This window comes from Trachurus japonicus, chromosome 21 (assembly GCF_045865225.1).
Source record: "Trachurus japonicus isolate A0001 chromosome 21, Traja_1.0".
NCBI classification, from domain to species: domain Eukaryota; kingdom Metazoa; phylum Chordata; class Actinopteri; order Carangiformes; family Carangidae; genus Trachurus; species Trachurus japonicus.
The window spans coordinates 26,049,588-26,076,865 of NC_140927.1; the positions used below are offsets into that span (position 1 = coordinate 26,049,588).

Genomic DNA, 27,278 nt, shown 5'->3' on the forward strand with positions numbered 1-27,278 from the left:
TTTTTGTTGCTTTACAGCTGCCAGAAAAGTGTTTTTTTTTTTAACTTAGAAGTTGTAAAGAAGAGCGTTCTTTTTATCCTCTTGACGACACAGATAAAGTTCAGGGTCGATGTGGCCCAGCTCTGATTCAGACCAACAGAAAAGTAACTCTTAGATGTCCTTTTATGTTATTACATGTAATCATAACTACATTTATCATTGTTAATTTGGTGCTGAATTGATTGAGAAGTTAATTTCACATTTCCTGTAGTGGTGTAGATGGTTTGAGCTCTGACTCCATCGCTGTCGGAGCCACTGTAATAGCATCAGAGCAACACACAGTGTGGCCGTAGTTGTCATGAACACCTACTGTACGTCACACACCTCTGACATAATGCCGTTGTTTGGTTCAGGCAGTAATAATAATGTCTTATAGCAGGATCTCTGTGTGAAACGTACATGTACAGTGGAAACCGCTTATAGTGATCACGTGGGTCCAGAGTCAATGTGACCACTATAAGCGGTTGACAATTATAACCGATTTTTTATTTCACTTCATTTTTTTATGCAGAACATCATCTAAATGCCATTTGTATAGTTTTTCAATGAGAAAAATGTAAGGAAACTGACAGCTTCAGCATTTACTGAATTTTATTACATGTTTAAAACATGGTACAGTCGTTTCAAATGCTTTTCCAGAGGAACCGTGCAAGTTTGATTACTGCGCAGACATAACTCAAATACTGTACACGATACAGCACAGTAATGTATAGCTCACTGTGGTTAAAGTTATAAATAGGCAATTGCCTTTAACGTTGTTGTGCAGTTTAGTAAAAAACAGTAGGCCTACTGTATATCCATCGGTCACCCAGCTGCTTCTTCTTATTTTTTACTGAACATTAACTGCACACACGCTAGCTAGCAGCAGAAGCAGACGTCCGGCAAGGAATCATGGGAATAAGGAATAAAATAAATACACGTGCAGTAGTTTTAAAATTGTTTTTGCACATGTTTTCATTCATAAAATGACCAAAAATGAACACTATAAGTAGATTTCTTGATTACTATAAACAGCTTTTCTATAGAAATGATTCTGTCCCAAGCCTTTTGATCTACATATAAGCGGTTGATTACTATATCCGTGATTACTATGAGCTCTTTCCACTGTATATGTGTTTGTTTTTGCTTTTTCTGCTGAGTCATTCAGATACAGACCAGAGTTTCCTCACTGTTCAGACCACAGAGCTTCCCTCACAGACACAGTGTCATTGTTGTGGTTAAACTTCTGCTGCAGATTCAGATGATTCCTCCTCCCCTCCCCTGAGAATTTAATCTTAAACAAATCAGAGTTCTTGAGCAGGAGCTTCTCTAAACAGGAGCTGAAGTGGAAAACCGTTTAGTAGCTTACTTTAGGCAAGAAAAAAAAACACATTTCTTCCTGGAAAATGTCCAACTCAAACTTCAGCAACACTGAAACTACAGTATTTTATCCAGTTCTTTTAATGACTTCAGCTCCTGCAGAAGTTCAGCCTCCACAGGCAACACTTATATTTCTATGTTGGACTTTTTTTTTTTTTTTACTTTTGAATTAAAATTGAAACAGTTTGTCTCCTTATCTCGCCACTGTGGAGAGGAGGAAGTGTTTATATTCATAACAAGTGTAGAGAGATTTAAAGAGCCTGCTAAAACTCCTTTCCTTCATGTTCTGATCAGATAGATTGGAGTGGATGTGGAGTAAATTGATCAATCACTCAAACAAACGTAACAGTTTCCCCGTTGGCTTTATTATATCTCACCTGAAGAGGGTCAATCCTCTCTTCACCTCCGTCACCTCGTCGAGTGTTTAAATCCCCTCTCTCTCTCTCTCTCTCTCTCTCTCTCTCTCTCCGGGACGCCCACGAGGCTTTTTAGAAAATTGCATTAAAATCGTCCCCAAGGGCGTCACCATGGAAACCTTATCAGCATGTGAACACACACACGACCTAGCATGCACTGATGTGTAAACAGAATAATAAAGCCATATTGTGCGTGTTTAATGTACACACACACACACACACACGTGTAACAGCACCATATGGCTGCGCTCCCATACACACAGCCAGCTGCCAGTGTGGCTGACACACACACACACACACACACCGCCATATGGTTGCGTTCCCATACTTTACCCAACATCTACTGTACAAAGTGTTTCTTCTTCATCAGTTAGTTGATAGACAGACTGTGTGTGTGTGTGTGTGTGTGTGTGTGTGTGTGTGTGTGTGGTCTTTGTGTGTATTTCTCAGGTCAGTTGAGCTGAATCTGACTCGTTTCTTCTGACTGATGCACTCTTCACCTCAGGCGTCGTCTGTCTTCTCCGTCTCTCTTTGTGTTTCTGTCTCTCACTCTGAGACACACACACACACACACATACACGCACACACACACACACATACACGCACACACATACACACACACACACACACACACACACATACACGCACACACATACACACACATAACAACCTACTGATGCAGCAGTTTTCCCTAAGGCAGGTTACAGGTTTTTACTGTACCACTTTAATTGCTTTCCCATCTCTCTCTCTCTCTCTCTTTGTCTCTTTCTTTCCCTCTCTCTCCTCTCTCTCTTTCTTTCTTTCTTTCTTTCTTTCTTTCTTTCTTTCTCTCTGTCTCTCTCTTCTCTCTCTCTCTCTCCGTCAGGGTTACATGAGGACATTGTCAGCTGGTTTCACTGCAGCTGGGTTTGCTTACTGCAGCACAGCCCACAGCACAATCTTAACGTACTACACCTCCAATGGGAAGTGATAGAGACACACACACATATATACACACACGTACGCACACTGAATGAAAGTTTCCAAACTCTTATTTTTGGCTCTGAAACTAACTCACACCTGGCCACATTAACTCCCAGAATGCCTTTCTGCCCCAGCGACTTGTTTTCTTATTTCTGCCGTGGAGCATCACTGCAGCTCCTCTCTGATGCGCCAATAAAACATTTATTGATTTTTCACATTATGAATAATTCAAAATTACAAGTCTACTCTATATTTGAGTTTATGCACTTTTTATTTTATTTTGGTTTGCACAAACTAAATTCAAAGACATAAAAACTGTGAAGTAAAAAACCAAGAGTGCAGAGAGACTTGATCTTCTTGAATGTGTTCATTACTTCAGACATGAGACATGGAAACGTCTGCTTTGATTTGTTTGGCTGTGATTTCCATAAACTTGTTGATTTGTTTTTTATTTTTTGTTTCCCTTTCACCCACTCACTTGTTGTGTGATGGTTGTAATTCATATCTGACAGCCTCCCCTGCTGCTGCTGCTGCTGCTGCGTTTAGTTAAAACATCCATCAGGCTGTCGGTCATGAGCCAAAGAGGAAACACAGACGACCTGTGGTCCACAGAGGAGCGGGGTGGGGGGTGGGTGGGGCAGAAGTCATTGTAGTTTGTGTCTCACTGAGGACCCTCACTGGGCCACTTCATGTCACATACAGGACGCAGTTTATTTTTATATCAACATGTCAACTGGGAACTTAATTGAGGCTCCTCCTGTGTGGTTAAACTTAGACTCTGAGGGTTTTTTTTTAACGCATCAGAGTGAATTCAGCTTCCCTCCTGCAGCTTCCTGGCACGAGGATGAACATCATAAACATCCTGCTGCACCGTATATGGACACCAAGTGTGAAGAATATTTATAGAAATCTGATAGGAGAACACACACACACACACACACACACACACACACACACACACATATTCCCTCCAGTAGACAAAAGAGGTCACAACAGTTCACAGGCTTTACTTTACTTCCCCTGTTTGTTCCACTTTTGTTTTGGACTTTTCCATCACACTCTGACACATTTTTTAACATTTTCATTTTTCCACCTGTTATTCAGCATTTTAACTCTTTCTTTTCCCTCCTACCTTCACTTGCATATTCAATTTGTTTTACGTAGTTATTTATTTATATTTCGTTATTAAAAAGTCTCATATTAATGTGGATGAATCTACGTTACCCACTTGTTAATGGGTGCATTTTCGATAAATATATCGTTTTCTCTTTATCATTATTTTGTTATTATTATTAGTGGTGGAAATGCTGGTCGAGCCGACCAGCGTTTCCTACTTTCGGTTTCACGGACGCTGCCCGGCGGGTCATGGGAATAACGCAGCCGAAACGGCGCTTATGGTCGGAATGATGAATGAAAACATTCTTGGCAAGACGTCCATCTTGTGCCGGTCCAAGAATTTCACTGTGCGTGCAGAGGCTCGTGGGAAATGTAGTGTGAAAACACTTCGCTTTCCAAAACTCCTCGTTGTCCCTTTAAATGATTTAATTCAGCATTACTGTAGTATTGTATTTATACGTTTGATAACTTTCTTAGCCTTTATAGTTCTGCCTGATCTGTTTTTATATGTCTGATTGATTATTTATGTGTTGTATTATTATTAGATCATATATGTATATAAATGTATGAGAGTGAGCAAGTACATTAGACATCTATTTGTGCATTTGCAACCAGTAAAATTTCCGGCTTGTTCTTTAAAAACTGGTGAAACGTAGAAGGGACGACTCAGAGAATCTGGAATCTGTCATTACAGGTGTCTGGTTGATGTGTGTGAGGATTATGAATGAAAAGGAAATGTGAATATTTGGTTTGGAAGTTGATTATAACAGTGTGCGTCCCTAAATCTTCTGCTTGTGCTCTGAAAATGAACAACAGTTAGTCTGGAGCCCTGATGTAGCTGAAACTCTCATCGTTAATCTCAGTAATGAAACACTGAGCTTCACCTCTGTAAAGAATTTGCAAATTTAGTTTCATGTTCTTCTTCTTCTCTGCAGATCAACGTGCGCGTCACCACCATGGACGCGGAGCTGGAGTTTGCCATCCAGCCCAACACCACAGGCAAACAGCTGTTTGACCAGGTCAGAGACAACGTTACACAACGTTACACAACGTTACACAACGTTACACAACGTTACACACACACGTGTCACTGTGAAGACTGATTTACATGTAGAGCTCTGAGTCACGGTGAACGATGTGACAGGCTGAAGAATCACAGTTTGTTATCCGTTACTAATGAAGAGCAACAAGGAAAGTGAGTCTGTGTGTGTTTGTGTGAGTGTATGTGTGTGTGTGTGTGTGTGTGTGAGAGTGTATGTGTGTGTGTTTGTGTGTGTGTGCCAGTGGGTGCTATGCTGGGTTTGCGTTGGTACTGGTTCTGTACAGAGATGACACACAAAGCTTTTCTTTGTGTCTTTGTCTCTTTGTCTGGGAGATTTCAAGAGACAGTAGATCTGAGTGTTAGGTGGAAATGTGTGTGTGTGTCTGTGTGTGTATGTGTGTATGTGTGTATGTGTGTATGTGTGTGTGTACGTGCAGATTGTCTGGGAGTAAAGGGCAGCTTTCATCGTTGTCTGGTGTCAGACTGTAAAGGTTTGTCCAGGTTGTGGTGACACAGAGGGAAAGAGACAGAGAGACACAGATGATTTTATTCTTTCTGTTGTTGCTCTTTCGGTCACGTCGCTGCTTTTACACCGAGAGATCAAACCACAACACACACACCTGTCTCACCACAGTCAACGGTGAATTATTCTTTTCTTAGTCAACACAGGCTTCAACTGTCATGACCCAATATATCCCAGGATTCATTGCACACTGGTATTGAAAATAGTGAAAATATACGCACATCCCTTGCTTGGGGTGCTGGGCCAAATGGACAGTAGAAAATAGAAAAAACAGCCCGCACAACCTCGTTTTTGCTCCAGAATATTTTACTGACACAACGTTTCGGGCTCTCAGCCCTTCATCAGGTCATCATCATAATGTGTTTCACCCGTGTCACATCTATATGTAGACGCCCCCTGGTGACGTCATGTGACGTAGCGTCATTCACAAAAAAAAAAAATAATAATCACACACAACATGGCAACATAGTAGCCTGTGTGAGGACAACTGACCAATGGGGAAACATTTGACATTCATACATCATACATTATATCTGAAACGTCCAGGAATGACATCAGGTTAAAAAAATATACATATACATATCTTGTCCCTCACATGCATCACAAAAAATGACTAATAGGGAACTCTTCATTCATGCCTCTAGGAGACATCGTGCCCAAAGTGAATATCCAAAAGGATTCTCGTTGCAACAACAGTCTATTCGTATCACCTCCTCGTCTTGGTCGTTTAACATGTTCGATTCCCTGATACGTGAGGGATGCCACGTTGTGTTTTGCCTGCAGAAAGTGCATCGCTACTGGACTCTTTGGGTCCTGATTTCTTATGCTGCATCTATGCTCTGCAATGCGTGTCTTTAGTGCTCGATTCGTTTTCCCCACGTATCCTAAACCACATTTAAATATATAACATTGGTGGTGGTGCACGTAATAATGCTTTTGATATCAAAACGCTTCCCTGTAAGGGGATGCGTGAACGTGTGGCTCTTACTGGTGAAATTACATTGCGCACAATTGGCACATCTGTAATTGCCACCTGGGACCTGTGTGAACACAGTGTCCGGTCTCTGAGGGAGGAGGTCTGATTTTACCACAATTTGTTGACACTGGTATTGAAACACAGGGAGCCTGAGGATCACACTTGCAAATGTAGTCAGTGGGTTTCAGTTAATATCTATTTTTCTTTTATAAAGAAGCATTTTATGGAGCTAATTTATTCTGGGAAAGATGTACTGGTGTGGGAGGAGGTGTGTTTTGTTTAGTTAATGTGAATGTGCTCCTCACATAAGTTGAAATATTTTGGTAACCCTCTAATTTACAGGCTGTTAATTACGTGATAATGTCAAGAAATAACATTTAATTGCATCATAATGTCTAGAAATGGCCAAGAAATACCGGTAACGGTCAATTTCATAGTAATGTTGAGAAATATAGCCAAGAAATCATGATTGATTGCGTAGAAATAGCCCAGAAATAACGGTCAATTGCAATCCAAAAAATTCAAAGCATGAAAAGCATGTGTGATCTTTTGCCTTTATGAAAAACATGACATTGCTACATAATTAATTGTTATTTCTTGGCTATTTCTTGACAAATCACGTAATTAACGGCCTGTAAATTAAAAGGTTACCAAATATCTCTGTCTCCTTGATGCTCAGAGATAAATCTAGTTGCAGCTGTAACCTGGTTGTCGCTGACAGACTCTGGTGTGTTGGTGTTTATCCACTTCCTCTTTCAGTTTTGGTAAATCGTTGATCTCATCAGGCAGATCGGTGAAGTTTAGGCTGTGCAGGGTTGAATGAAAACATGTTTAGTGACCTACCAAACCTCTTCAGCATGTCAGTGTGCGTGTGTGTGCGTGTGTGTGTTACTGTGTGACTATGCTGCTGGATTCAGGCCCAGGTTGGATCCTCTTATGCTGAGTCAACTGCTGCTTTCCCATCAGCTCAACACAAACACACACAAATACACGCACACACACACACACACACACAGACACCTGTTGCTTGCTTTCTGTCTCTTGTAAAGACACTATTATGTTCCCTCTCTCTCAGCCTGAGGCCACTTCCTGCTCTCTTCCTGGATGCAGCTCTGACTCTCTCATGATGTGACTGATATAAATGTTCAGATATGGAAAAGTTTTCCATGTGGATGAGGCAGCGACAAAAAGAGAACCAGGATTTTTTTTTTTTACTGCTGCACTTCCTGCTTTAAAAAAAAGAAGGCATCTTGTTCACATCTCCTTCACACTCACTTTTTATGTGTCGGTTGGATCTTTATCATCATTTAAAACACAGATTGAACCTTTAGTCGACTTGTTTTACATGAATAATGAAGTTAAAACACAAAGATCCGACTGAAAAGCTCTGAGAAAAGAAGCTAAAATGCAAATGAGTTGAAACTCTTATGTAGCAATGACACTGCAGAACAGAGAGAGGAGAGGCTGATTGTACACTGGACTGAATAATCATTAGACTACAGTCACACACACACACACACACACACACACACACACACACATGCTCGGCTTCTTGCATTTACCTCCATCCTTCTGTCACTCTCTCCTTCTGCTACTCTCGTTCCTATTGCTTTTCAATCTGCAACACACACACACACACGATGCAGCTGACTCACCAGATCTGAATGTTTCAGCTTGCTGTGCCCATGCATCGTCATAGCAACCAGCTGTCAAATGTCCAGCGCTGCACACACACACACACACACACACACACACACACACACACTGACTTCTGCTGCCACATCGTGTATGTGTGCAAGTGTAGTAAAAGCAAATCTGCCTGCGGATGGTTTGTTTTACAGTATATGTTTATATTGCTGTGAGTGAACGTGTGTGTGTGTCTATATGTGTGTGTGTGTGTGTGTGTGTGTGTGTGTGTGTGTGTGTGTGTGTGTGTGTGTGTGTGTGTTTGTGTGTGTGTGTGTGTGTGTGTGTGTGTGTGTGTGTGTGTGTGTGTGTGTGTGTTTGTGTGTGTGTAGGTTTTTTTTCTTGATACTGAGACTTAAATAGAGTTGGAAGAACGTGGTGGAAAATGTGGAATAACAGGCTCTAATGCAGGTTTCATCATGGTCCCTCATCTCAACCATTTTTGAAGTAATTCATTGATAAATTAATGAGTTAATTGATGGAATTAAACTGTTCCTCAGGTGAGAGGATCATGTTTATTTTCAGTTTTCAACTTTTGATTTGATGAAAGAAACAACTTGTACTTTCAGATGTCATCTAGACTAAATGATTAATATCTGCACTGAGAGAAATAAAAACTGAATATGAGGCAGAATTTGATCATCGGTTGATGGAGAAGTTCAGATCAGATCCTCCTGAGGCCTGGACCTGAGGAGAGTGAAGACAGGAGGGACGGAGCGAGGGAGCAAACAGGTGGAGAAGTAACGATAGACGACGTCAGTGATGGATGACGCCGTGAAGTTTCACGTGTCCGTCACCGGCTAAAAATAGAGGCAGATAAAACAGATGCTCCGTCTGCCAGCGTCTGAGAGGAAAGCACATGATGGTTTGGCTTCTAGTGAATTCACATCATCATCGTCATGTGGGAGTTGAAGATCTGAACGCAGCGCGAAGAGGTGACGAGCTTAAAGGGATGCTTCACCCAAAATCGATTTTAAAAAATCCCCAAATCGGGTTTGGAGAACTTTCAGAGTTATCAAAACGCTTTTGGAGTTCCAGGGGGGTCCGGCTGGCAACAGATTTTCATATAATGGCGGCGGATAGAGTTCACTTTTGAATCGTCCAAAACACACACTATGAAACATCCAGATACCTCCATACTGCTCGTCTGTACTGACCCAAGTGTCCTGAAGCCGCCACATGGAAAAGTTGTTCTGAAAAAAATTTTTTGATCTCTGTTTTTAGCCTTGTTGTAGCAGTAGCTCCCAGTGGCTCTGTTGATGTTTGTGCGCATGCGCGAGATTTGCTGCGAGATGTTCGTTCCTTGTTGTAAACCACTGATGTTTTTTTGTTTGTTCGTTTGTTTTATTTTTTTATTTTGTTCGGAAAAGGCATTTTCCATCAGAATCAACAGCACAAAAGTACAAAATTGGTATTTTCCATAGTCCTTTTCCTGTTTATGCAACCATTTATGCATACAGGTGAGCAACAAGAGTCAACGAAGGACACAGTCTGTGTGGTAAAGGACAGTCCTCCTGATCCTTCATGAGCATCCATTGTCACTTTCCTGAGAACATGTCCTTGTATATTCCACTAAATAAGAAAGGTTTAGCACATTTACACACATTAAACTCTCTCTTCAACCCACATGCTTACAACCTGTATTGTTTGTTTGTTTTCTATCCAAACTTTATTTCAATTAATCAGCATTGACAAACATAAATTAAATTGAACAGGGGTAAAACATGGATGTAAACACGGAAGAACATCTCGCAGCAAATCTCACGCATGTGCACAAACATCAACAGAGCCACTGGGAGTTGCTGCTACAACAAGGATAAAAACAGAGATCAAAATATTTTTTCTGAACACCTTTTCCATGTGGCGGCTTCAGGACACGTGGGTCAGTACAGACGAGCAGTATGGAGGTATCTTTATGTTTCATAGTGTGTGTTTTGGACGATTCAAAAGTGAGCTCTATCCACCGCCATTATATGAAAACCTGTTGCGAGCCGGACCCCCCCCACCCCCACCCTTCTCTGACGTGTGGAGAAGCAGCGCTGCACTGATGGAGACGCTGCTGAGTGAAGTGGGACACGTGACGGACGCTGCTGTCACCTCAGTGTGATTATCATCGTCATCCATTCATAATAATAAGTGTAGTAACACGTGTTCTGTGGGGACGACAACGTGTCGCGCAGGAAGCAGAGTTTTAATTTTAAATGGAGCAGAATCACATGAATGAAGAGGCTGCTACACACACACACACACACACACACACACACACACACACCTGCCTCTGAACTATGAACTCTTTGATGACACTCACACACTTTCAGTGTTTTCACCAATATGAAAGAAAGGAGAGCAATCAGCTTAATTCATCCATCCCTTTCATCTCTCCTCCACTTATTATTCTCTCTCTCTCCTTTCTACCCCCTCTCTCTCTCTCTCTCTCTCCCTCCCTCCCTCTCTTTCTTTTCTTCACTCTCTCTTTCTCTCCCTCTCTTTCCCCCTCTCACTTTTTCTCCCTCTCTCTCTCTTTCTTCCCCCTCTCTCACTGTCTTTCTTTCCCTATCTCTCTCTCCCTGTCTTTCTTTTCCTCACTCTCACTTTTCTCCCTCTCTCTCCCCCTCTTTCTTTCCCTCTTTCTGTCTCTCTCTGTCTTTCTTTCCCTATCTCTTTCTCCCTCTCTTTCTTTTCCTCTCTCTCTTTCTTTTCCTCACTCTCTCTCTCACTTTACCCCCCTCTTTCTTTCCCTCTCTCTCTCTTTCTCCCTCTTTCTTTCCCTCCCTCTATCTTTCTTTCCCTATGTCTCTCTCTCTCCCTCTTTCATTCCCTCTCTCTCTCCCTGTGTGTCTCTCTCTTTCTTTCTTTCTTTCCCTCTCCCTTTCCCTCCCTCTATCTCCCTCTCTGATGCCGACATCTCCAAACTGTTTATTCACATTCTGGAGCTTCACTTCTGAGCTCTCAGCATCCGCATAGCTGTCTCTACATACCACGTTCCCAGCCCCACTGGAGGCCGTGTGTGTGTGTGTGTGTGTGTGTGTCTGTGTGTCTGTGTGTGTGTGTGTCTGTGTGTCTGTGTGTGTGTCTGTGTGTGTGTGTGTTTCAGAAATGTGACTGACTGTTCAGTCGCAGGCCGAATATTTTAGCGAGCTGTTTTCATGGATTTGCATTTGGTTCTGTGATCATTCGATGCTTAATGAGTTCATGTGAGCTGGTGTTTGAGCACCAGAGTTAATTATGTGGCGCTGAGTGTCATCGTGTTGACTGTGCAAATCACATTAGAGCGTCCCCTCAGAGACACCCCCCCCCCCCACCCCGCCCCACCCCCCTCCCCAACCCTCTGTCTCTCTCTGGTTTGTGAATGACAAAGCATGTGAGGGAGGACGAGGTTTGAAGCGAAGGCGAACGAGTTAAAGAAAGTAAATGGAAAATACACTGAAGCTTGGTTTTTCAGGTCAATACGCTGCAAAAACTCTAAATCTTTCCAAGAATATTTGTCTTATTTCTTGTCAAAATGTCTCATTTCTAGTCAAAACTAATCTCTTTCCACTTTAAATGAGACTCATCACCTAAAAATGTACTTGTTCTTAGGTAATTTTCATTTGTTTCAAACAAATTCTCACTTGGAATAAGTTGAAAAATCTGCCAGTGAAAGGAAGTTTTTTGTGCTTCACTCCACTATCAGATTTTTCTACTTATTTCAAGTGAAAATAGCCTTGAAATAAGTTTAAAAAATGAAGATGAAACAAATTAAACAAGCTGCTATTTTATGTATAACTATGTACAGTATGTATAAATCTACTTATTTTAGGTATAATGAGATTTGTTTTGACTAGAAATAAGACAAACATTCTTGGTAAGATATTTGAGTTTTTGCAGTGTATAATAAATAGTTTTCCTACTGGTTTGTAACAAAAATCGATTGATCGCACAGTTTTGCGCCATCGCATCCTGTAACCTGGTGAAAACAACAACAGCAGCTTTGTGTCTGTGTGGTTCCAGGTGGTGAAGACGGTGGGTTTAAGGGAGGTCTGGTTCTTCGGCCTCCAGTACACAGACAGTAAAGGCTACGTGACGTGGCTCAAGCTCAACAAGAAGGTGAGAAGCCCCTGAACGCAACACTCATCCACTCCGTCACTTTATATCTTTTCGTTTTTAATCATTTATTTCCACATGTTGAAAACGTGACATTAAGTTCTGAGCGTCTGTAAACAGTCTCTCTCTTGTGGACTTAAGATTTTATCATGCCAGAAAGTCTTAAGAAGTAAATTTAGTATTCTGTTTGCAGAACGCTTCAGTCCAAACAGCCTGAAACCAGTGAACATAGTCTGTTTACAGAAAAGTCTCTTTCATGTTGTTTTGAATAAACACACAGGAAACTTGTGCTAAATATATTTACACAGTAGCCACGTGCAGACACAAGGTAACACATGAAACATGGTGTGTGTGTGTTGTGTCCAGGTGACCCAGCAGGATGTGAAGAAGGAGAATCCGCTGCAGTTCAAGTTCAGAGCAAAGTTCTTCCCAGAGGACGTTTCAGAGGAGCTGATCCAGGAGATCACACAGAAGCTCTTCTTCCTGCAGGTCGGACCACACGGCTCAGTGTCCCGGTCACTGCAGAGCGATTTACAGCAGCTGTCGGGGTTTATTTATTTACTTATTCTTCTGTTTCATATTTCTATTGGTGCCCATCACAGTTAGATATAGCATCTGTTAGGTAATAAAATTAAAATCTGACATAAAGTCACTATATTTCTTGTCAGATCTCTAGTGTTAATGATTCTTTGATCACATTTTCTAATTAAAATTGTGTTTTAAGCTGTTAAATAAGGTCAGATAAGATCAGAGCTCAGGTGACTTGCATTTGCTCGTTCTGTATAGGTTAGTCATTTTCCTACTACAATTTTAGCACTTTTTTTTATTTGGTGCTATTTATTCATTTTTCAATGCACCATGTTTCCTGCACTCTCCGGCACTTTGTATGATATGGATGCGCATATCTATTGTGATGTGATCGTGTGTAACTGTGCGTTCACACTAAAAGCTTCCAAAGCGTCAAAAACGCTGGAGGGTGGGCTTCAGACAAGACAGCTTCCAAAACGGCAAATACTTTCAGCCGCTTTGGTCGCTCGTCACGTGACTGACGTCAAAGTTCAATTGCGCCGGTCATTGGGGAGCTGAAATACAAAAAAAAGAAAAAAAGGCCAGTTGCCGCCGAACCGCGTCATAGCTAATCACCCTAAAGTTAACCATGGCTTAACTTCTCATCTGGTGACGCTTTGGAAGCGCGGTGACGCCAGTTGACGTTGGGTCGTTCAGTGTCGCCAGGCTCTCATTGAAAATGAATTGACTTCCGGCGTTTTGACGCTTTGGAAGCTTTTGGTGTGAACGCACAGTAATCGGATGTTCTGTGTTACTTGTGGCTGCAGCATGGGCGAACGGCCCAGAACAAATGTCTCACAATAAAGTTAATCTTAATCTTAATCTTTAAACTGTATTTTATCAAAGTTCTGTCAGTATTTAACATTCAAAGCTGATTCAAGTTGAACTCATATCAGCATGTATTGAAAAAGCTTCAAACGAAGCCCAGCTCCTCGGCTGACGGTGTAAACCCTGTAGTGATGAAGGGGATCCCCTGACTTTCTATTAATGCCTGTGCTAAATTTGATGGCGATCCCTCGTTTCATCCTCCAGATTCAGACGTACAGTGCAGTACTCGCTGCTGCTCTAAATATAATCTCTGAGGTTTATTTACCCAGGAAAGGTTGACTGAGCAGCATCTTAATCATCTCTGCTGGGGGAACCTCTGGGACTCTGACGACAAGCTGCTACTGACTGAAACTGTGTGTGTGTGTGTGTTTGTTTGTGCAGGTGAAGGAGGCCATTTTGAACGATGAAAACTACTGTCCCCCGGAGACCGCCGTGCTGCTGGCCTCCTACGCCGTCCAGGCCAAGTACGGAGATTACAGCAAAGACGTTCACAAGCCTGGCTACCTGGCCTCCGACCGGCTACTGCCTCAGAGGTACAGTGAACGCACACGCACACACACACACACACACACACACAGTATTCAGACTGGAGTTGTGAAAACAGCATTAACTTATAGTGATGAATGAAATCTAGCATCATTATTACTGTGTTTTCATGTATGTGTTTACCAGTGATGGGAATAACGGCGTCATAATAAACTGTGCTGCTTTTTTCAGTAACGATTAATCAAAAACGTTACTGTTTCCCCCGTTACAACGCCGGTACTGTTACTGACAATAAGATGCTCACCATTACTTGACTCAAGAAGTAGGCTACCATCAGAAAGTAACACACCTGTTTAAGGAGAGGAGATTATAAACTAAAAAGGACACGTGAGATCTGAGAAGCTGAAATCAGAGAGTTTGGACTTTTATTCTTAAAAAAAACTACTCAAACCGATTATTCAATTATCAAAATAGTTGACGATTCATTTAATAATCGATTATTGTTCGATGAATCGATTAATTGTTGCAGCTCTACACCCAACAGTCCCTTTGCTGCATGTCAATCCCCCCCCTCTCATTTTTTCCAGCTGTTCTTTCAAAACAAATTCATAAAAAGTCCCTGGAAAAAACAAAAACACAGCTGGTTGCGATGAGAGATTTAGCGGTGGCGTCCGCAACCAAGTTGTCTATGCAGGAGAAACCCTGGCTTAGTTTCAGATAAACGGGGTTAGTATTACAGTATTTGAGCATTTTACAAAAAAAAGTAATGCAATACTTATTTTTCCTGGTAATTAATTACTTTTATCATGTAAACTAATTACTTTTTTAAAGTAACGTGCCCAACGCTGGTGTTTACCTGTCTGTGTGCAGAGTTCTGGAGCAACACAAGCTGACGAAGGAGCAGTGGGAGGACAGAATACAGACCTGGCATGAGGAGCACAGGAGCATGCTCAGGTGAGGCCAGATGTCACCGAGGAGCCGATCATGGAGGCTTTTCCAGATGTTGAGACACTGACATGTGACGGCTGCTGTTCTGGGGGTTTGTGTGTGTGTCTGTGTGTGTGTGTGTGTGTGTGTGTGTGTGTGTGTGTGTGCAGGGAAGACGCGATGATGGAGTATCTAAAGATCGCTCAGGACCTGGAGATGTACGGCGTCAACTACTTTGAAATCAAAAACAAGAAGGGCACAGAGCTGTGGCTCGGAGTCGACGCCCTGGGGCTCAACATCTATGAGCATGAAGACAAGTAAGCAAAACACACACACACACACACACACGCTGACTTTTGACTCACTGACTTCATGAGGCCACGGGGCGGAGGGTCACTGGTCTAATCGATGTGGTCAGCATATAATCCGAATATGAAAGAGGAAGAAAGTCAAACCACAGGAGAAGTTACTCTCTGTCACATCAACACTCACTCACAAGTTTTGAAGATTAAAACCACAGTCAGTTCATCCACAGGTTAAGTTGGAGGAGTTGAACTTAACAAACTGTATGAACGCCTGTAAAAAAAAAAAACTACATGTTTTGTTAAAAAATCAACTGAACTTAAATCATGTCACAAATGTATATATTGCTTTCATTATTAAATGGCTTTTCAGAAGAATATCTGGCAAACATGTACGTCAGACTGGAGATTATAAACTTCAACCCCAGGATATGAACTGAGTGACTGTGGATTTCATTGTTTTGACAACAGCGCCCTCTGCTGGCGTCAAACAGCCTGAACACAGAAAACAAAACCCCCTACAAGTCAGACACTCGGACGCTTTTGAAATAACGATAATTGAAGAGTTGACTTCATCTTTTGTTTAATTTCTAGATGTTAATTAAACTCTCACCACCTCCGCCTCTTCAGGTTGTCTCCAAAGATCGGCTTCCCCTGGAGCGAGATCAGAAACATCTCCTTCAACGACAAGAAGTTTGTCATCAAACCCATCGACAAGAAAGCTCCAGTAAGTCTGACACTCGAGTGTGGTTGATGATGATGATGATGATGATGATGGTTTGTATTATTGAATCCGTCTCCGTGCGCTCACCCTCTGTGCTCTCTCTAGGATTTTGTGTTCTACGCTCCCCGGTTGCGGATCAACAAGCGCATCCTGGCGTTGTGTATGGGAAACCACGAGCTGTACATGAGGAGGAGGAAGCCCGACACCATCGAGGTGCAGCAGATGAAGGCCCAGGCCAGAGAGGAGAAGCACCACAAACAGATGGAGAGGTACAGCACAGCACGATTGAATTAACTTATTCAGGACTTTGTTACACTACAGAGGACAAGGTTTTATCATATTCCTTTTCCTGTTTTTGTCTATCAATAATGATTCCATTCGATTCGATAGAACTTTATTCATCCCTAAGGAAATTCTTATGTCAGGTTGCTCCAAAAGCAAGTGAAGGGTCTCAGCACACCTGAAGATGCAGGTGCGTAGGAGGAGGGCATAACCCAAAATACAAAGTTCAGAAAAAGCTCCCGCATCAGGCATACCTGATGAAGGTCATAGTGTTGACCGAAACGTTGCCTTAATAAATTAATTGAGAGTGAGACAGTGTGCGGGAGCTTTTTCTGAAGGTTGCTCCAAAAGGAAATGTGCAAAGGAAACAAAATAAAATACAAAGAGGAAATATATAATAAAATATATCATACAATGTCTAAAACAATAAGAATATACAATACTAGTGCCTATACAAAATTTAGATACAGTACATTTATAATTATTACTAACACACTCATTGCAAACTGTAACACATTGTAACAACAGATTTAAAGCTCATGTGACTCAAGACATTTCTAAAATCATATTTAATCTCAGTTCATTAAAATTCACCCATGTGTAGTGTAGCTACATGTATTTATAATTTACTGATGAATTAATCCACTTGTCAGTGTGGATCTGAAGTGACTGACTGCATGTGGGTCAGTGATCCTCCTCATTCTTCATCAGCAGTAGCCGACATAGTGGTTTTCATTTAGAAGAAATATCACAGTAACTGACTTATGTGTGAATTCATTGATGAACCTCTGTGACCAGTAGGGGGCGGTGCTGCTTCTAGAAAATCACAGACGTGCTCCTGCTGAGCTGCTGAGCTCAAGTAGGCTACATCTGTTGAACTACACATGATGAGATGTTGTTGTGTCTGTAAAGAAACAAAACAAACAAATCCAAATGAAACATAAACGTGTCAGAGAGCAGTGAACTAAACCACAGACAAACACACAAACAGCTTCTAAATCTCAGTGCTGTGGGTGGGCTGCTGTTGCCATGGAGACTGCTGCTTTAACTTTGTTGTTAGGCAGGTTGTTGTTTATGTCTCGTGTTAATATGTGAAGTGATTCTGGAAAAAAAAGCGGTGCTGGCGTTCCACATAAAAACACGCCCATCCCTCCAGAGCGTCCGCCCACTGACGCAAAGGGAGGTGTATATCGCCGAGGCAACGACAGACACAGTGGCACACAAACCCTACAGGGCCATTATAAAAAAACGTCATCACATACAGTAAACGACATGCACACAAACACAGTATCCAGGGTACGACAGAATAAAAGCTCCTCACCTGAGGGTAAACTGGTTGGAGTTTGGAGCCTAAAGGTCAAACGTCAAGGTCGGGGTCACTTCACAAACATCTCCAGAAACCCTCAAGGAAATACCTTCAAAGTTTTGCATAAATCTTCACAGGGACTAATATAAGTGACAAACTCATTAGGCTTTAGAGGTCAAAGGTCAAACAGCATGGTGACCTCCAGGGTTGTTGTAGTTAACTAAAACTAAGACTAAAAATAAAACTGGACGTGAAAAAATTATTTAGTAAACTGAAATAAAAGTGAAAATGACATTTTTTCCAAAAAACGAGAACTGAATAAAAACTACACAAACAATTCAAAACTAACTAAAACTAAACTGAATGGCAGGTAACACTGACTTAGTTTTAGTTTTCTTAGAGATGGCTAAGGTTGCAGGAAGAAAACGCCACAGCTCAATATGAAACGACTCCGAGTGCGACCCACAGGTAGATAAGAGTGAAGTAACATGATGGGATGCAACAAAAAAAAGGAAAAATCCCACAAATTTGGAAGATCTTCTTCAGAGGTCTCACAGAGGCTTTCTCCTAAAACCTGAAAAACTATGACTAAATAAAAACTAGTCTGCAAATAAAACTGCTTAATCACTTGTTGAACTAACTAAAACTAACCTGAAATAAATTTTAAAAAAGCAAACTGAAAAACTAAATAAAAATAAAAACTAAATAAAACTAGAATTAAATAAAACTATAACAACCTTTGTGAGCTCAGAACACACAGCAACCTCTGATCTCTATGGATAAAAGGGATGAAACTAGTTTTTATAATGGGGACGAACCGACGATGTGTTGATTCTAGTTTTGTATTTTAAGTGGTAGTAGTGGTGGTGAGTAACTTTCAAATGGTTTTATGTCGACAGAGCGCAGCTGGAGAACGAGAAGAAGAAGCGCGAGCTGGCGGAGAAGGAAAAGGAGCGGATAGAGCGAGAGAAGGACGAGCTGATCGAGAGGCTGAGGCAGATCGAAGAGCAGACGCATAGAGCTCAGAAAGGTTAGAGTGGACGATCGCCAACACCTGTACACACACACACACACACCTGCATCCATGCACTCACAGGCCAAACCAGAAACACTGTTCAGTCAGATGCAGTGGAAATCTTCTGTTTAACTCTGAATCTCTGATTGGATCAGATCGACCCACGGACTACGAGAGTGAGGAGTTTTTATCTGGAAAAAAATGTTTCGACTCTCATATTAAAACCTGTCAGTCATTAGTTATATAACATGGCAGCATTTTTAATTTGTAAATTTTCTGATTTGTACAGATTTCCAATTTGTTGCTCTTTCTGTTGAAACACACATACGTACATAAGACGTAGTAATCAGAAACTGGGATACTGGTATTTATCATGTACACATGGAAACTGAATAACCAGGTTTCTCTGAGTTCATGTAAATGCCATATCCCGAATTTGATCAAAATCGGGATAACCATTAAAACCGGGATTCTGAAGTCCATGCGAACGAAGTCATTGAGAGTTACAGGTTTTGTCAAATTCACAGTTTTAAATACCGTTTCATTGGCCAGATAGTTCTTAATTTATATACACATATCAGCAGTTCACTAGTGGTAAGTAATTCTCTTTTTCAGCTGCTTTTGTTTAGGCAGCCTTAAAACCATAAGTTTTTTTTTCAGTCAAAAAAAAAAACATGATTTATATGGAGTTCCTGAGGTATTTGAATTTCTTGTCTTTCTGACACTGTCTTGTCTGAGTAAATGTCAAGGAGTCGTATTTGCATAATATCAAAGAATTAAGAAAAAAAAAGAGACGAGATATCTACGCCCAGCGGTTCTACCTGCTCATGCACGATCCTGTGTGAAATCAAATCGCACAGAAAGATGCAACGCTTGACATTGAGGACAACTTTTGAATCCCAGACTGAGTAACCCAACACATTTCACATTATTGCCCCCGCTCATCAATCAATAAATCAAACTTTACTTCTATAGCACTTTCCATACACACAAAGTTAACACAAAGTGCTGTTGACCTCTGTTATGTCAGTGTGTGGTGTTCACACTGCAGCTGGTTCACCAGGTTTACAAGCGATAACTTAAACAGCACTTAACTCATGTCCTGATAGAAAACACAGTGTCCAACAGATGCTCCCGTGAAACCAAATATTTCATCTGCCCTCTCTGTGAATTTGCATAAAGCGAAGACTTGAAGACAGGAAGGTGGTGGTGGTGGGGTGGGGGGGGGGTGGGGGGCGGCCTCAGGCAGCGGCAGCAGCAGAGGGCTGCATTTTTACAGCTTCACATAAATCCTCCTGGCTCACCATGGTGAACTTTGTCAAAGATGAGCATTGTACTAAGAGATGGAAGAAAAGATAAGTAGTTTTCAAGCCTCGACTGCACATCCAAAGTGGAGAATTAATGTTCACAATCTTGGCTGTAAAATTCAAATCAGATCGTGTTTAAAAACATAAACCTGTGACCTGTCCGCCTGCAGAGGAAGATAAGTTATAAAATGATACGCACTCACACTCCTGTGCATGGTTAATGATTTTAAATCCCACCTACATACTGTATCCAAATGTTTTCTAAAACATATCTCTCTATATTTGCACTTCTAACAGTTCTATATATCTAAATACAGTTTTTCTCTATTGCTTACACACATTTTCTGAAAGCATGCCTCATACTCTCAGACACACAATGAGCAAAACCCTTCAATTCTCCTGCAAAATGAAACTTTACATTCAAAACAATTCTCAAAATGGTACAGTGTTTTGTTTTCAAATGACACACATAATCCATCATATGAATAGACATTTATGAGAACCAGTTGATGTGATTAATGTAAAACACACACACTCCATTCATCGTAATGACTTTGTTCAGTGTTGTACTTACTACAGACAGTACATACATAAGTGTGTTGTAAAATATTTTGGAATATTGTTTTTATACTCAGAACACTCAAATACACTCTAACAAATATATTTTATTTTTCCCACAAAAACAATGTGCACAGTGTACATCCCAACAGACACAAAGTTGCACATACAGTGGTCTACATACAAAACAATAGAAGAATTTACTGTCTACAGTTACAGTAAAAAAACAAACTAACAAAAAAACTATGCTGCATCCTCTCTTCTCTTTGGGTCTGGCCACAGCTCCTCATCCACATCACATCATCATGTTGCTCTTTTATGCTAAAGCTCTGACTGCTAATTGTAAAACTGTGTGACAAGTGTTTGCTCATGTGATGAGTCAGTCTGCATAGCAGGGCAATTACAGTAACTTTAGAAATTTGAATGACGGTGTGAAAAATAAGTATGAAAACAACAGATTTTCTAAATGAAAATTGTGCCAAATGCAGAGACTTGCAAAAACTGCAATTTGAGTGTAAAGCAGGAATTGTGCTTGTAGTTTAGCAGGCTTGGTTCAGGCGGGTGGTGCATGAGTTACGTGTTGTGGTCATTGTGTCTCAAGCGCCAGTATTAGAAAAACTGTAAATAAACATGGACTTGTTTATCAAAAGCAACATTTATTAAGTATGAGCTGATCATTTTGAATGTATAACAGATTCAGAGATGGATTTAAGAAACACACTGGTATTTCTAAAGCACAGAGTGAAACTGATTAATCAAATTCTTTGTGTGTAAAAACAAACATGGTTTACAGTACGCACATGTGCATGGTTGAGAAACTTTGCCCAATGAGATCATTGATCCATGAAATCAGTGTGTAACTTTGGCTTCAGGGTGATGAAGAGCAGGGTTCAGTTTTTACATGATGACTGTCTTGTGTTTTTGTCCTTAAGAGAAGGTTCATAACAACGTATTTCGTTTTGTGTGTGTGTGTGTGTGTGTGTGCAGAGCTGGAGGAGCAGACTCGCAGAGCTCTGGAGCTGGAGCAGGAGAGGAAGCGAGCGAAGGAGGAGGCCGAGCGCTTGGAAAGGGAGCGGCAGGCGGCGGAGGAGGCCAAGGCAGCGCTGGCTCAACAGGCCGCCGACCAGATGAAGAACCACGAACAGCTGGTACCTGCACTCACACATCAGCCCACAGCTTTTACCCAAAAGAAAATTATTTATAACTCCACTTAAAAGTGACCTTTGAATCCTACATTAACTAGACCAGGGGTTTTCAGAGAGTTTGAGGGGGGGCGCGACATGAGAAAAAGAAAAACTGTAAACATTCAAACAAAAGATGAGTTACGTGTCATTTGCACATAGGGCTAAATGATTAATGTTTTTGCAATAGCCTATAATTTGCAATTATACTGCGATATGATAAAACACGATCTTGTAACACACAGACTGCGATTATGCTCGACTGATGTGTCAGGGAGAGCGGAGCTCAGCTGGCCTCAGGCTGAATGTAGCGCTACGTCGGCTGTGGAACTATTCTGGTTAGAAAAGGAATCTGCGTTACTGTAGGTGTGCTGCACAGCGTCAGGTATAACTTCATATGAACGCAGCTCAAAGCGACCCGGTGCCTACTACAGCTGAACAGCTGACATGTGGTCAAGACGTACAGTGGAGACTTGTCACAGTGTCATCGGTGCATTTCATCAATACTATATAAACTTCCACCTCAGACTGTCTGCTTCCCAGATGATCACACAGGGAGAGCATGAAGCTGCTTGTGTGATGAGTGTGTTACAGAGTTCTGTATCAATGTATATTTGTCAGTGCTTTATGTTGTCATGATAATTATGCTGATAAACAAGCTTGTAAATCAAACAAATCCTACCGGAAAGACCAATTTATGTTTAATGAATCAAATATTATTTTAGTCATAGTAACTGATAACAAATAGGCTATGTTTAATTCTCTTTTTTTTGGGGGGGGGGGCCCAGCTGATTATTTTTCATTAAGGGGGGCTCACTCTCTCACACTTTGAAAACCCCTGAACTAGACAAACATAATTTCTCAGTTTCTTAAATGTGAGAAGTGGTTAATTCAGTCTGTTGCTATCATTGTAAATTTTATAAAATTGTAAGTTTGGGAATTTGGACTGGTGGTTCGACATCACATTGGATTTGGTCACTTTAACCATGTGCATGTGTTCTTTTTTGTGTGTGTTTTCAATAGGCTGCTGAGTTAGCGGAGTTCACTGCCAAAATTGCTCTGCTGGAGGAGGCCAAGAGGAAAAAAGAAGAGGAAGCGACAGAGTGGCAACACAAAGTGAGTGTCACTCCCTGACTGTAAGTGTGTCATTGTGTTACACACTGCATCTGGAAAATCTGGAAATCTGGAAATCTAACTAAAGAAACAATGTGGGTCGGTCTCACCCACACCAAGAATTTGACTGAACTCTTGAACCTATTGACACAAACTGGACCGGGAGCTCCGCTGACCACATCAGACCGGTTGTGGTGCCTGCAGATTGGAAAATAGAAGTGGGAGATTACAGTTAACAAGAGATGAAACACATCTGCAGCGCTGAGGAAACTGGATTATCCAGTCGGTTAGAAAAAAAGGGAAGAATAATACACATGAACAAATAGAATTAAACCACTTGTGCATGTTGTGGTTTTAGAAATGTAGAAACTGGTTGGCCTGTGGTATAACCAGACCAGTGTCCTGTGAAAGCTTTAGAGTACAACTGATATTTCCTTTTTAGTTTCTGTTATTCTAATTTAGTGCACGGTTTTAATTTCAAGAAATAGTTCCAGACTAGTTATAATATACTGAACAGCATGTAAATGTAGATGTCTGTATCAGTAGAGAGGAAACATGTGCAGAGGTGACAATATATTTTTAAGACCTAATAATAGCCAAACAATATAAAGCATTAGCTGAGCATTAATTCATCATATATAAAGCATTGTTCCTACACTGAAAGCAGTAAGTATGCACTTTATGAACACAGTCACCTATTTAAATTAATCATGAATTGCAGTAACATCTATCAAAAATGGCCGTTTGTCCTGTTTGTCTCCTTCTACGAGTTTCCATGAGTTGCCGCAAGAGTTTACCCGAGTAAGGAAAACGAACTTGATTGGTCGTTATCGAGCGGGCGGGATATTCAAAGCTTGGGGCGAGACCGAGCTCGGTGTGTGTGTCTCAGACGTCTGATTGACGGATGACCGATCCAATATCAGTGGCTGATGAATCGTGAGCAGGCTGACGTATAATCCGTGCGCCTGCATTATCCAATCCGAAAAAAAAATACCACACTTTCACCCCAGATTTACTCGAAAATAGAATTTTGCACAAAGTTTGGGCTACATCGTCTGATAGATGAGTTATTACACTAATTTTGTGACCCACAATGGGCTCAAATTCAATTTTCTTCTCTGTACACCTTTAAAATCATCAAAATCATCTATCACTTATTAGTATACTATCAGATGTAGGAAGAATGCAGTTACAGTTATAACATTTCTAGCATAAAGAGACATTAACCAAAACATGAAGCAGTGAAGAATTAAAACAAGATTAATTACATTTTATTTTTGTCTAAAAGAGTTTAAACAGAACAACTTGCAGGTTTTAAACGTGTGTTAACGTCCGTCTTCTTCTCTCCAGGCTCTGTCGGCACAGGAGGACCTGGACAAGACCAGGGAGGAGCTGAAGACGGCCATAACGTCTCCGCCGGCGCCAGAACACGACGAGAATGATGAAACGAGCGCCGAGGCGAGCGCCGAGCTGCTCAGCGACGGCGTCACCAGCCACCGCAGCGAAGAGGAACGCATCACCGAGGCGCAGAAGAACGAACGTGTCAAGAAACAGCTACAGGTAGAAAAGCAGCAGCAGCTACAGCAGCAGCAGCAGCAGCTACAGCAGCAGCAGCAGCAGCAGCTACAGCAGCAGCAGCTACAGCTGCAGCAGCAGCAGCAGCAGCAGCAGCAGCAGCAGCAGCTACAGCTGCAGCAGCTACAGCTGCAGCAGCTACAGCAGCAGCAGCTACAGCTGCAGCAGCAGCAGCAGCAGCAGCAGCAGCAGCAGCAGCTACAGCTGCAGCAGCAGCAGCAGCTACAGCAGCAGCAGCAGCAGCAGCAGCTACAGCAGCTACAGCTGCAGCAGCAGCAGCAGCAGCAGCAGCAGCAGCTACAGCAGCAGCAGCAGCAGCAGCAGCTACAGCTGCAGCAGCAGCAGCTACAGCAGCAGCAGCAGCAGCTACAGCAGCAGCAGCAGCAGCAGCTACAGCTGCAGCAGCAGCAGCTACAGCAGCAGCAGCAGCAGCTACAGCAGCAGCAGCAGCAGCAGCAGCAGCAGCAGCAGCAGCTACAGCAGCAGCAGCAGCAGCAGCAGCAGCAGCAGCAGCAGCAGCAGCAGCTACAGCTGCAGCAGCAGCAGCAGCAGCAGCAGCTACAGCAGCAGCAGCTACAGCTGCAGCAGCAGCAGCAGCAGCTACAGCTGCAGCAGCAGCAGCAGCAGCAGCAGCTACAGCAGCAGCAGCAGCAGCAGCTACAGCTGCAGCAGCAGCAGCTACAGCAGCAGCAGCAGCAGCTATAGCAGCAGCAGCAGCAGCAGCTACAGCTGCAGCAGCAGCAGCAGCAGCTACAGCAGCAGCTACAGCTACAGCTGCAGCAGCAGCAGCAGCAGGAGGGGCGGCTAATTAAACATAATTGTTATTAAGTCTGAGTCACTTCACAGCAGATATTTCCAAACCCTGTGTGCTGATTCTTGCAGTGACAGTTGCACACAATCAGCATCATTAGGGCCACGGGCAATCGCACCGGGCACTGGTCCCAACAGCTATGAAATAGCTGCAGGGACCAGTGCCCGGGCGAAAAAAAAAGAGCGAAAAAGACCAATCATTGGAGTTTAACAAACGTCTACTGCTCAGGCATACTTTCACCTAGAGACTTCATTTAAACTTTAAACAGTAGACACAAGTCTTGTGTATTGGCGTATTACTCCACGTTTTGATAGGTCATATAGTTTTTGATCAATCCCTGATCAATGACCATGATCATTTTTGGAGAAATTATTAGATTATAATGGGTGTGTATTGCACGGAATGTTCGTGTCAGAGTGCGTGACATCATCGGTTAGAGTGGGAGAGATGCCAGAAAAACTCCAGATTTTTTCTCTTTCCAAACTCCAAACGGCCACAATTTACACTCTACACACATAATTTTTTCAGAATTTGTTAGACAAACTTGTTATCTATCAATTCATGTGCTCAAAATATCAGAGAGACTTACAGAATTTACAGAATAAGCCTCTGAGTGCGGCCACGTCTGTCTCTGCTCCTCATTGACTCCAATACAAAGATTTTCTGAGAGAAGCAGAACGGCCTGATGTTTTAAAACTGCCAGCGTCTCCAAAATATTTACTGTAGAAACACCAAATCGTACCAAATTTTTCAGGAAGTCCTTAGAGCAACGTGATCTGTGTTTTGTTCTGATAGGAGTTACCGTTTTGTCACAGTAAGCCTAAATGTGAGACCGGTGCAGAGGCAGAAAATGGCTCTTTTTCTCCACGTTTCTGTCTGTCTCAGCCTGCGGGGCCCCTATCGCCGTGGTAACCTCTTTGATCCTCAGGCCAGAGCTCGTTAACTTCATAAACAATCCACCTGGCGCTCGTTTAAATGTTTATAAACACAGACACAGCTAAATCAGACTGACACAGGATGCAGCTACTAACTAACTACAACACACACACAGACTCTAGAACCAGCTTCATGTGATTACAGTTACAGACACACACACACATCAAAACACACAGGTAACATACAACTGCGCGGAAGCACGCACTCCTCTCCCACACTCTAACACACACAGGTAACTTCATGTGATTACACACACACACACACACACACACACACACACACAGTTAACCTAATGTGATTACAGCTCCTCCATATCAGTGCTTATAGAAAGATGATCATGTGTCTGTCTGATCAGCTCTGTCTTGACCTTAAGATCGTGGGTTTGATTCCCATGTTGACAGAGATGGCACAACCCGCAGTAGCTCCCGTGGCCCATTCAAAATTTCCCCAGAGGAAATTTTCTAGTTAACTTTCAGTGTTGTGTCTTAATTATAAAAATGCGGAGCTGGAGCCGCACTCGCAGACGGATGATTTATGATATCGCTCACATCTCCTCTCTCTGCAGACAGTGACAATTGGTTTCAACTGTAAAAGACTTTTCAGAATCCGTGCGCGTTGGGACTTGATCCCCGACCACAAAACAGTGTCGACTCATGACAAGCTGCCTGGCTGTGACAGGTGTTTTCTTTTTGTTTTTTCATAGTATTGCCTCAGGTTCAAGGTTAGCAAGGTGGAAGGTTAGTGAGACTTCCTCCCACTTCAAGATAAATGATTGATCCATACTTCAGGTTCAGGACGAAGCCCTGAGGTGTGATTTTAATTACATGGGAGGAGTTTGGTTCATGTAGCGCACTGGAATTAAAGGTATTCTCACATATCATGATACATACACCAAACATTACTACTGAGATGTCTTTACTCCAAGTTTAGGGTTAAAATTGTGTCTAAAATCCAAACACATACAGGCACTGTATGCCAAATTTGTCTTTCAGGGATGTTATAAGGGGAGTTTTTACATGTATTGACACAAATTAGACAAAATCTACTGACTGTTTTAATGTGCTGCAGAGGTCTCCAAACTTTTTTAATGTGAGAGCTACTTTGTCAAGAAGAGAAAACATTACATTTATTTACACACCATAATAAAATACCCAAAC

The 27,278-nt window shown here is 41.9% G+C and overlaps 1 protein-coding gene across 4 annotated transcripts in view; it reads left to right on the plus strand.

Annotated features, from left to right (window-relative positions):
• Positions 1-27,278, plus strand: part of LOC146965369 (radixin) — a 49,842-nt gene that overhangs the window by 21,011 nt on the left and 1,553 nt on the right. For all 4 annotated transcript variants that reach the window (XM_085765745.1, XM_085765743.1, XM_085765742.1 and 1 more), the window contains exons 3-14: positions 4,829-4,912; positions 12,111-12,206; positions 12,570-12,692; positions 13,980-14,131; positions 14,955-15,038; positions 15,182-15,328; positions 15,944-16,040; positions 16,143-16,306; positions 18,525-18,655; positions 21,493-21,653; positions 22,710-22,802; positions 24,150-24,359. In XM_085765745.1, the coding sequence (XP_085621871.1) occupies positions 4,829-4,912; positions 12,111-12,206; positions 12,570-12,692; positions 13,980-14,131; positions 14,955-15,038; positions 15,182-15,328; positions 15,944-16,040; positions 16,143-16,306; positions 18,525-18,655; positions 21,493-21,653; positions 22,710-22,802; positions 24,150-24,359 (1,542 nt within the window). The remainder of the gene's footprint in view (positions 1-4,828; positions 4,913-12,110; positions 12,207-12,569; positions 12,693-13,979; positions 14,132-14,954; positions 15,039-15,181; positions 15,329-15,943; positions 16,041-16,142; positions 16,307-18,524; positions 18,656-21,492; positions 21,654-22,709; positions 22,803-24,149; positions 24,360-27,278) is intronic.